The sequence below is a fragment of the Anopheles marshallii genome, chromosome 2, assembly GCF_943734725.1.
Source record: "Anopheles marshallii chromosome 2, idAnoMarsDA_429_01, whole genome shotgun sequence".
Classification (NCBI taxonomy): domain Eukaryota; kingdom Metazoa; phylum Arthropoda; class Insecta; order Diptera; family Culicidae; genus Anopheles; species Anopheles marshallii.
Genome location: NC_071326.1, coordinates 65,152,259 through 65,164,380, shown reverse-complemented (window position 1 = coordinate 65,164,380; position 12,122 = coordinate 65,152,259). Strand labels below are relative to the sequence as shown.

Genomic DNA, 12,122 nt, shown 5'->3' with positions numbered 1-12,122 from the left:
AATGAGCTGTCAAAAATCAGCAAGAATGTTGAAGATGACATAATCATTACTTTTAAAAATAAATTCTTCCAATGTTGTTTACCATTAATACGCGATAAGAGCATCTAAAGCAAAAAAAAACTGTTTAAAAGTATCCAGCTTACATTGCTTCCAAGTTGTTACTCCACAACAGCGCACGCTAATGTTTATTGTCAGAATTGATAAATAAATAAATAAAACCGTCCTGTGTTGTTTCTCGAAGGCTTCTTATCACAAAAAAGCGAACTTAGCTTGTTTTATTTCTGTTTGGCTTTATGGAGCAAGTGCACTCGATTTTGACACAACCATGATTTATCTGACTTCGGAGGAACATGTGCTGTTTGTGTGTCATGCTTTAATCATGCTTCCGCCAGAACAGCTGACGCGCGCGAATGCCATATACAAGCGTCAGTTAATGAATAATTGCTTCACTGGACAGTGAAGAAGGTTTTGAAAGTAAGCCACGAAATGAAACACGATCCGACCCATTACAGTCATTTGGAGACGAATGGAAGAAATAGGCTAGCATACGTACAGAGAATCATGTTTGTTTGAAATATGTGTCGAATAATTTATGTGAATCATTAGAAATGAAATATGTTAATTTAAGTTGTTTTACATTTTATAACAATCAATTCAGTTAATTAGAAATCATTCACTGTTATATCTCCAATGTTATAAGACAAGCTCGAGATCACGGCAAGCAAATATCGTTTCGTTAGTGTCCATCGACTGGACATAAATCGATTCAAGCCATGCATTCCTTTCCCATTAACACACACCGAGTCCGGCTGTGCATCATCGCCCAGACGGCGGCCGTAATGTCTGCTGGATGTCCAATTACTAGCGCTTAGCCAGTGTCGCATTGCTTACCTCCGTAATGGCGAGCCTAAACAGACGAGAAATTCCGCACGTTTGATACGGGGACGGTGCGACCTATTCCAGCGTGGCTGCTTTTATCAGGCTGTGTACGTAAAACGAAACATGAAACATTCACACACAAAACCACGATCCGATTTTTCTGTGCACACACCACCCTAAATGCAGATCCTATCAACTAGGCAGGGTCGGTCGAGTGTAGCTCGTAATGATGACGACAAAGTGCCGAGACACGGTTAAATACATTAGCGGTATTCCATTCCATTCCCGGGGGGCGCAAACATAGGGCGAGAGCGTATCTTGCCACTTCGATAATGGTTGCAATTAAATTTCATTTTCTTTCTCTTCTCTTCTTTCGTGTTTCCGCTTGCAGCAGTAGTCCGGAAGTTCTTTCCGCTGTGTACACGCCTGGTGTTGGCCGAGTGACCTATAGCACGGTAGTCGTAGGGAAGTAGCCGTAAGTGGTAAACCAGCGGGCAATCTGCAGCAAAACCCAGCAGCAACGAGTGAACCTAATTAGTGTGTGCAATGCCTGGAGAGTCAACGAAAGCGGCGGAGCCGGCCGCTGCCAACAGTCCCAGCACACCGAAAAAGAAGCCCACCAACTTAAAGGCGGCACTGGCGAAGGTTACACTGCTCGATGGTTCGATTCTGGAGGTGACCATTGATGTAAGTTGAGCGTTACCGCAAACGCGATTGATTTGCCTTTCGGGTCGACATTTTATTACCGCATTCTCTATTCTTCTCTATTTTAGCGCAAATGTCGTGGACGCGATCTGCTGAACTCGGTATGTGCCGGGCTGAACATACTGGAGAAAGATTACTTCGGCTTGACGTACCACACAGCAAACGATCCGCGTACTTGGCTCGATCTTGAGCGGCCGGTTACGAAATTCTTCCGCTCCGATCCGTGGGACCTTGCCTTTGAGGTGAAATTCTATCCGCCGGAACCAGCTCAGCTGCAGGAAGACATCACGCGTTACCACCTGTGTCTGCAGGTGCGCAATGACATCTTGGAAGGACGTCTGCCCTGCTCGTTCGTAACACATGCCCTGCTCGGTTCGTATCTGGTGCAGTCAGAGCTTGGCGATTACGATCCGGCAGAGATGAAGGATCGTTCATATCTGAAGGAGTTCAAGATCGCACCCAACCAAACACCCGAACTGTTGGATAAGGTTATCGATCTTCACAAGACTCACAAGTACGATTCGTGATACGAAGTTAAACAACTGGATTCATCTAGATGAAGGAAATTAATTTATTTATTTTTTGCTAGGAGTCAGACACCGGCAGAAGCTGAGCTACATTATCTGGAAAATGCAAAAAAGCTCGCGATGTACGGGGTTGATTTGCACCCGGCGAAGGATTCGGAGGGTGTCGACATCATGCTTGGCGTGTGTGCATCGGGTTTGCTCGTGTACAGAGATAAGTAAGTAACATTCTATTTGTCTACATTCAACATTTCGATTGTAATGTATCGTTAATGATGTTAAAAACCTTGTTTTTACAGACTTCGCATCAACCGATTTGCGTGGCCGAAGATTTTAAAAATTTCTTACAAACGAAACAACTTCTACATCAAAATCCGTCCCGGCGAGTTCGAACAGTACGAGTCGACGATTGGCTTTAAGCTGGAAAACCATCGTGCTGCTAAAAAGCTATGGAAGGCGTGTGTCGAACATCACACCTTCTTCCGACTGATGACACCGGAACCGCAGCAAAAATCGGGTCTATTCCCCAGGCTCGGTTCAAAGTACCGGTACTCCGGTCGAACGCATTATGAAACGCGAAAAACACCTGTAGAGCGTCCGGCACCAGATTTCAAGCGTAGCTTAACCGGAAAGAGACTTTCCAGCCGTAGTATGGATGGTGAGTTTGGATCTAACGGCAGAATCGCGTAGTTGCACTGCTAATGTATTTGTTTATGTTTTTAGCTCTAGCACAGCAAGAAAAGGAACGTGCCGCTGCGAAGGACGCGAACAAGGATGCGAACAAACGGCACACAATGTCCCATCCACCGGATCACATCCCCGATTTGGATTCACCGACTCGCGGTTCCCGCAGCCCGATCAAGAAGGAAAAGAAGGAACGTGTAAGTGCGCACAGCCTATGCCTTTGGTGCAGACTGCAACAAAACTAAACCTACTTACTTATTTCGTCGAGCGCGAGATCACCTAGCGATGTTTCGTTGTTTTGTAACACCTACCTCTCTGTCACTATGTAATTTGGCTCGTTCCAATTCGATTCCCCCCTGTTTCCCCCGTTTACGACGACACTCGTAGAAATCGTGGCCTTGTTTGGATGTTATTGCAAAATTTAGATGAACTTCACATTGCTCTCAGTTGTTTCCAGACGTTTTATTGTTTTTCACTGAAACATAAAAAGTACCCTTCGTCTATAGACTGATTTTACCAAACTCGATTTCATCCTTATTCGTTTTATTTATGCGATCGAACCGCGTGGATTGCTCTGATTACTAAAGTTTGCTTCCCCTGTATCTTCTTACCACCGGATGTTAATCCATTTCACTAATGAGACTATCTGTTTGCTTGTTACTTTTCGACCAATAACTAATTTCATGACCGATTCCCACTAACAAAACAACCGATGATATACGGTTAACACACTCATCTAAACACACTATCGAACAACGAACGCAAATGATGGTCACATTCGTCTGGGTGGGCTTTCGTACAGTTGAAGCGCGAGTCCAGCACTGGCACAGCGTCCGCCTCATCGCAGAGCTCCCTCGAGGGAGAGTACGAAACCACATCGCCAAACGTTGTTCCAGCACAGGTTAATAGCTCAATAGACTCTACACTCAACTCGGTTATTATTGTATATTCGTGCATAGTTGCGTTTTTTACTTTATGATTTACAATTGCCTTTATCTTATGCAATTGCAACTAATTGTCAACTAATTTTGGTTACATTTCATTAGTACCTTAACTTAATTCCTAATGGATTTTTTTTAAATCATGATAGTTTTTAAATTGTTACGAAACCAAAGGTGCTCATTTGCCTCTTGCCACCACAAGATGTTAAAAATAACATTGACGGTGGTATTGTTCGAAAAATTGTACGTTATGTATGAAAATGATACGAATTAAGTTAAAGAGCTAATAGATACAATATACTGATGCCCTTTTTGAAGTATGATACGCTTTTACGTAGGCTTAGTATTTCCGCATATGTTTTCGATGTTGCACTATACGCTTCTTCATACTTTTAACTGTCGACTTATGCATGCTGATTATGAGAGATTTTCTTTCTTTCCTGCAAAATTTTTCAAACAAATTATGTTGCTAATTTTTATGAAACATATATAACTTTTCAGAAACCGGCGGGAGGAGTTGCCGTATTGCCAGGCGCCGGAAAGAAAGACAAGCCTGAACAAGGCCCCCAGAAAGAGGAAGGCCTGAATGGTAAGTGTGCTTATTTAATGTTGAAAGTACAACGATAGTAATTGAACCTTTATTTTTAGGCAACAATGGACAAGCTGAAGCGCTGAATTCTTCCGCAGAAGAAGCAACGTCCCCATCTGGCAAGCGCAAGGTAAGCAACATATTGACGTATATAAAAAAAAACAAATTTCTTTACTCTAGAATATAAGCACACGTTTGTTCAAATCGATCGATACACACTTCGTAAACTTTTTGCATAAAATTATGCCGTAGATTTTTTTCTACTTCGTTGTGATTTGATACTATTTCCGAACATTGTTCAAATCTTAGCCTTTTCTCCAGCTGTAGTAGAATATGTTTTGTCCTTGTTTACAAGTCGATTCAATTGGTCGTGCCCCTCACTGAACGTAGTATCGAATGCAATGTTTTCCATCTGCTAATGCCAATCGCATTTTTGACAAAATGGCATCCAAAGTCCCACATGTGAAACGTGTATGTCGGTAATGAAGCTGTCTGCTGTGTTTATTTCTTCAATACAAACGTATAGCGGTAGAGTTTGATTGTTGTGTCTGCTGTGGAAGATATTTTTTTGTTAGTACGATTGTAAAATTTCCCAGTATTACTACGGTACATTCCCATGAGATATCTTGAGTTGCTTCACAAGCACTGAAACGATTTCCATAAAGTGTTTAGTCGTTAAACATTAGCATAACGTTGATTGATTTTATTTTTCTCTTTTACCCCGTTTTGTTTCTCCTTTTCTCCTATCCATGTTACACATTCTGTTTTCTATTGCGTTGAACTGATGAATCCTTCCACGCCCTATATACCGACATCCTATAAATGATCCATGTGTGTATATTTGTGATGTGGTCGTCCTGTATGCGTACTTGTATCCGTCTGTTACGTCCATCCTGCCAAATGTACGCCCGTCTCCATGTGTCATCCATCATGTTTGTGATAACGTCGCTTATAGGGATTCCTGTTTTCGTCCGGTCGTAAGTCTCCCAAGGAGAAGAAAGAAACCGGTAAGGAGCAACCGGCTAAGGTGATGGCCGCAGCAAACGGTGACGGCAGTGCGGGTAAAAAGGATCCCGCGAAGGAAGCTGTTCAAGCGCGATCGCAAGACGGAACGAACAAGCAGATCACACCGGAGAAGCCCGGTTTTACCAAACCGTACGAATACTCGGAAAGCGAACAAGATCCTGCTGCTCATAAAAAGAATGTAAAGACTCGTGGCTTCCGCTACGACGAAGCACCGTTGCGCCAGAACGAGGAGAACGAACCGCAGCTGAGTCCCAACTCGCAGAGCCGCCGTGCGACCGGACTAGCATTCAACTATGCTCCGGGTGAAGATCAGAAGGTACGCGAGTCGGTCGAAAAGCGTAAAGCACCGGGGTCCCCGGTAGCAGCAACGGGCAAGACTGACCAACTGTCACCAAAAACGGCTGCCAGAGGTCTGCCTGGAGAGACTGATGCAGAGAAGGGCGTACGCACGAGCGCCCGATCATACTCGCCCAATAAGGGACGACAAGGCGTCGATCCGCTAGCGTCTGGTGCTGGTACGTTCCGTCCTTTGGATGACACTAGTAATGCGTTCATTCAGGGCGAACAGGCTGGTACAGCTGCGGCCGCCGCTGCAGCTGCAGCCGCAGCTGCTGCTGAACCGACCAAGAAGAAGGTGAAAATTATGGTCATCATTTCTAAGTTTGATCCCAAAACAAAGAAAGTCGATACCGCGCAGGGCGTGGTGGAGCATTCGACCGGTGTGCTGGATACAAAGACGGGCCAGATTGAGAGCAAATACGGGCTAATCGATCCCAAGGCTGGTACGGTGGTCAATTTTAACGCGCGCACCGGCCAGAACGAAACGTTCCAGGGTCAAACGGATGCAAAAACGGGACAGCTACATATTGTTGGTGGTGTAGTAGATTCTGCAAGCGGTAAAGTAGACGACACGCTCGGACAAGCAATAATGGTCGTACCGGATGAGGATTCGGTAGTGGAGATCACAACTATCACATCCAAGGTTGATCCTAACACCGGTAAAATTGACACCATCAATGGAGAGATTGAAAAGAGCCGCGGTATTCTTAATCATCGCACCGGCATCCTGAGCACCAAGTACGGAGACATTAACCCACGCACGGGCGAATTGCGCGCTATTGATCCAAAAACTGGCAAACCTTCGCCGGCAGCCGCCGCCGTTCGTTCAGTGACGGTTGACCGCAACAATGGCCAAATAACAGTCGTCGGTGTAACCGATCCGAAGACGAATAAGCTAGATAACACACAGGCGCATCTGATTGCGATCGGCAATCAGGTCGATCCGGTGGTGGAAGTAACCTCAGTACTCGGTAAGCTCGACAAGAAAGGCCTGGTCGATCCGAAAACGATTACGATTGACAAGAGTACGGGTCAGCTAGACACGAAGGAGGGCAAGATCAACACTAAATACGGCCAATTGGATCTAGTAAAGCAAACCGTATCGTTTGTGGATCCGAAGACGGGTAAGACAGAAACGAAGGAAATTAAGGTAGATCCGGTAACTGGGCAGGTGTTGTTGAAGAATCAGCTAAACCCGAAAACGGGCAAATCGGACAAAGATTACGGACGTATTGTTTCGATTCGCATCGTGCATAACCGCATCGATCCGGTGACGGGTAAGCACGTTCCGGCGGCACCGGTCGACGACAAGGATGTGCGTGTGGACGCTAAAACGAACCAAGTATGGTTGCCGGATGGCGGCAAGGATCCGAAGACGGGTGAAACAATTTACACCTCCAGTCAGGTCGATCCGAAAACGGGCTTCGTTATCACGATCTACGGTTATCTCAACCCGAAGACGAACGAAATCGAACGACAGTCCAAATTGGACCCGAACCTCACGAAGATTGATCCATCTACGGGTCAGATTTATGCCGCTACTGGGCAGGTGGACGAAACCACTGGTGAACCGCTGTTCGCTGCGACACAAATCAACGAAGAGGACGGCGAAATCTACACCAAGGTGGGCCGTATCGATCCGAAATCAGGCAGACTAGTCATCATCAAGATCTTTATCATGACGAAGAAGGACGAGCGTGGCAAACCGGAGGAGCTCGATGTGAGTGCGGTCGATCTGGATCCGGAGACTGGACACATCCGAAACGTGGCACCGAAAACACTCTACCTGTACAAGATGCGTGATCCGATCACTGGCGAAACATACAACGTTGATCCGAACGATCCGCGGATCGCAGGCGCCAGAACAACCGTAACACAGACGATGACATTGAGCGGCGAGATCGATCCAGTTACCGGACGCATCAAGTCCGAGTGGGGTCACATCGATCCGAACACGGGCGACATTGATCCAGCGACAGCAATCCGTGATCCAGTCACTGGCAAACTAATCCTCAACTACGCCGACATAGAGCCGAGCCACTTCGGCAAGAACGTAACCGTGACGAAGGAAACTGTCCCCATTACCCGCGAACAGTTCTACGAAGGTATCAAACATATGGGCAAGAAGGCGACCCGCCGGGACTCGGAAAGCTCGGACGATGATATGACCGCACAGTACGGTAAGGAAAACGTCAAGGAGATCAACTCAGGCAGTGCGGTCGGTAGTAAGCAGAATGCTGCCGGCACTCCGACCGTGGTTAAGACGACCACCAAGCAGGTGATCACCAAGAACGAGGACGGCGTTACGCATAATGTTGAGGAGGAAGTGCAAAATCTAGGCACCGGCCAGATTGTGTACTCCACGCAAGAGCACAAGGTAGTGTAACGTTTTATTTCACGAACGCAACTAAAAAGAGTGCATCGTCCGCAGCGTAATACCGTTACTGGCACTCACTCTTACTACAACACGGGGGCATTTTTAGTTACTTTAATGTGGTTTTAGTTGACCGCGGAATTGATGTTTGGTTATGGCTTATCGTACTATTAAGATAACATTCTTTTCATCATATTAATCCAATTGGTGTACGAGTTTAGTTTTGTTCACGAATGAATTATTTTGTCTGTTTTCACATTTGCTTGTCTTGTGATTTGCTTCTATTTCATTGTGTGTTACTGTCGTTTGTGTTGTATTGTTGTATTTTCTTTTCCTCATTTATAGTTTTTTTTTCTCCACTTGCTGCTGTTCCACATGCTGTTCGGTAGTTTTTTTTGCATGTTCAATGTTGCACCGTATTTTCTAGTCTCTTTTCCCACGGTAGTATTATTGAAACATCTTCCAAACGTTTACTGGTGTTTACTGTTTCTATAAGTAATGTAGGCTGTAAATTATTGGGATTCTTCTACATTAAAATAAGTAGTGTTTTTGTTTTGTAGTTCGATAGTTTTTCGTACGACATTCATATAATATTCAGGACAAATTACGGTTCGCTAAGGTAATGTTTAAATCGCTTAGAAGGCAGATAAAATTAACCTTTTAACAAAACATTAGTTTGATCGTTTGATGATCAAAGATATAAGCATACAATAATAACATCGAAAAGTAGATAGACACTGGTTATGGTGGGCACATTTCATTTAATATTCTACTGTGCACCTTCTAGTCACGCATGAACACTCACCTCGGAATGCAGCATAAGTTTGTTTAATGATATCAAAATTGTTTTTAATTTATTCGATAATAATTTTGTTTGTATTTTTGGTTTGCTTTCCACTAAACGCGCTTTTGTTTGATCTACAATATGCGATCCTTTTGATTTCGTTGCCACCCTACCAACTCCTTTCCCAACGCGTTTAACAATCCCAGGCCGATGCCCCGTCTGGTACGGATGCAGGTAAATTTGTGACGGCGACCGCTGTCACCACGCGTACCGCCACAACCCATGAAGATCTGGGCACGAATGCTAAAACGCAACAACTCGAGGAGAAAACGGTTGCCACGACCACTACCCAGCACGGTGAGCGACAGGAGCAGCGTGTTATAACGCAGGAAGTGAAAACTACTGCCACTGTGACGAGTGGGGATCAGGTAAGGTGTATGCCGGCTTTTTAGATCGCCATCTTATTCCTGTTAGATTTTCCATTCGATTCGATGCTATATGATTTAATTAACTTACCCATTTGTTTTCATTTCTTATTTTGCGTTACTGTATACCCGTGCTTTGTCGTGCTGTTATGCTTGTATGTTGTATTGCATGCATGCCGTTTGCGAACGGTTACTTAAAATACATCCCGGCCATGTACTGCTACCACTTGCACGTGGGTGCTCCGTTCGTTAAATGCGTGTGATTATGAATGTAGTATGCGCGTCGTGACAGTGTCTCATCATCGAGTTCCGGCGATTCTGGAACACCGATCGATGGCCCCTACGGAGACGATTCATTATCGGAGGTCATCTACAACAAGTCCTACACGGTTTGTACAGCATTATTAACGCTCTCTCTATCATAAGCGGGAACCATTGCACGATGGGTAGAATATGTGTATACATTAACAAATGCTACGACTGTCCTGCAAAATGTGTTAACGTGCTTTTATTAACGTAAGCATCAGGTATTAATGAACAAAAAAATGTTTGGAACTATTTTAGGGAGCTGATAATGTTGCCGGTGCCTCACAGATTCCGGAAGGACCAAATGTGGAACATCGGCGTGTGGTGCTGGATGATCTTGCCGAAGGTGGCACCACTACCCATGGTGAAATTGTATCGTCCCAGACGGTATCTAGCAAAACGCGAACCGTTGAAACAATTACCGTAAGTTTCGTACATTCCATTCGTGAGGTAATGAACATAGAATATAAATACTGTTTCTTTACTTTTAGTACAAAACGGAACGGGACGGTGTAGTGGAGACACGTGTCGAACAGAAAATCACCATCCAATCCGATGGTGATCCAATCGACCATGACAAGGCCCTTGCGGAGGCAATTCAGGTACGCACTAAAACATTAAGAGTGGTATGCATACACGTATGTGGTTAGATTAGGATACTTAAATGCAGCATAATTGGAACCCTATGGGATGAAGAACGATGGGCTATAACACCTTATAACACACCAGTTATGTACTTAATCCGCTTGCATAGAGTTATTTTGAGAGTAATGCAAGTTACCCTTTTGGATGTCTTTTAACTTTGAAAAGAAAGCCATATTTAAGAATCAACGATGTAATTTTTGAAATCTTGTACTAAAAACCTGTATTACTTTCAACACAACTTAAAACAGTTTTGATATACTCCATTTTCCCTGCTATAAATGTTGGCATTTTGCTGTTCTGGTCCGCAATCGTTTACCAAATTGAATATCGTTGGGTTTACAGACGACTCACGCTGCAAACACTAGTTATTACACACATTAAGCCACTAAACTAGCCTACAATAAGAATGCGATACTTATCTTGTTATCTGTCGTTACAAATGTGATCCCCCACTTCTATGAAACAATGATTCCCCTCCCCGCCGCCTTCCTCCTGCCGCCGGACGCAGGTTGCCTCACTTAAAATCAATATCAACCCTTTCGATCGCCGGGAAGCAGCCCGTAGATATCTACTGCATACAAGCCAATCACCCCTGACCGAGTTTCATTCAACGAAACCCGGCCAAACCTCCCAAGGCCATCCGGATGGGAAATGAACCAATATGAAAGGGATGAAAGGGATGGACGGGTGTGTATGTTTGTGTGTGCTCGTGTGTGAGTAATTAGGATGGCACACGGTTTACGTGTCGAGCAACTGCCAGTACCAAGCACCCAGTGATGGTTGAGTAGCATTTTGAATATACTATTCCGTTTTTCGTATTTCGTGCGTGGCTGCCATATTATGAACGGTCTCATAACTGTTCCATAATCGCTCATGTTTTACCTTGCCTAGATGGTATGCTAAAGAAACCCATTACTGTAGGGTTGCAAAATTCGTTAACGTGTACGCCCTCATGTGCCCTCCATTTAAAATTAAAAAAAACATCATTTTTTTTTTGTTTTTGAAGAGTTTCCTATCAGAGACAAATGGAAATCTTTGTAACATCATATTGGAAGAACCCATCCTAAATCGCACCCTCTCATGCTCATTCATGTTTGCCCATTGGCTTACGCGAGAAAATTGTTATTTGTTTGCGTCATGTCAATGCGGTGATCTCCGTTCGATTCATGCTATATGCGATTATACCAAAGTACGTCAATATTCGCATACCTGAAAATAGTCATTTTATCCGACAAAAGTAAACCAAAACTTGCGCGACATATTTGCGACGCTGCTAACGAACCGTTATCGCCGGATTGGAAAAAGATTTGTTGTTTTACTTACAGTGACTACTAATACCTTCTGCAAACGATCTGCATCCGATCGTGTTACAAATTTCGCTTTCTTTTACGCACTGTTTCTTTGATGCTAATGTTACTGACTCAATGTGCAAATAGCCAAAAAATAAATAATGATCATTATCCCTTTAAATATTACAGGAAGCAACCGCTATGAATCCGGATATGACGGTGGAGAAGATTGAAATTCAACAGCAAACGCAATAAGGAGCAGTTCATCACAATCGTCTCGTCCTATGGTATGCTGAGCAGCGGCGAGAATCAACAAAGCGTTCCAAAAACGCTCCGCAATGAACACGACCTGGCTGCGTACAGCGCATCACTAGCTGTCAGCGACCCATTCTTCGAGAAAACCGAAAGGAACGATAACCGAAATCGCGATTATATTGGCATTTGAAGCGTTTTAACGATGTGTGGAGTGCCATTATCCTGAAACAGGCGGGAATAGATAATGAAAACGGGTGCACTTGTAGGTGAAAAACACACGCTCGAGTTTTTCGCTTCTTTTTCCCGCCCAAAACGTTCTAGAGTGCTTGCTTAATATGTTACAAGCTTTGTGTAAAA

At 44.3% G+C, this 12,122-nt stretch overlaps 1 protein-coding gene across 1 annotated transcript; it reads left to right on the top strand.

Moving 5' to 3' along the window:
• The first annotated feature begins 1,425 nt into the window (after positions 1-1,425).
• On the top strand, positions 1,426-11,765 carry LOC128710030 (protein 4.1 homolog). The gene is made up of 14 exons (XM_053805070.1): positions 1,426-1,566; positions 1,653-2,098; positions 2,174-2,326; positions 2,408-2,766; positions 2,832-2,989; positions 3,595-3,693; positions 4,235-4,322; positions 4,382-4,452; positions 5,278-8,064; positions 9,052-9,273; positions 9,546-9,659; positions 9,835-9,999; positions 10,068-10,178; positions 11,700-11,765. The coding sequence occupies exons 1-14, from the start codon at positions 1,426-1,428 to the stop codon at positions 11,763-11,765; spliced, it is 4,980 nt and encodes a 1,659-aa protein (XP_053661045.1).
• The last annotated feature ends 357 nt before the right edge of the window (positions 11,766-12,122 follow it).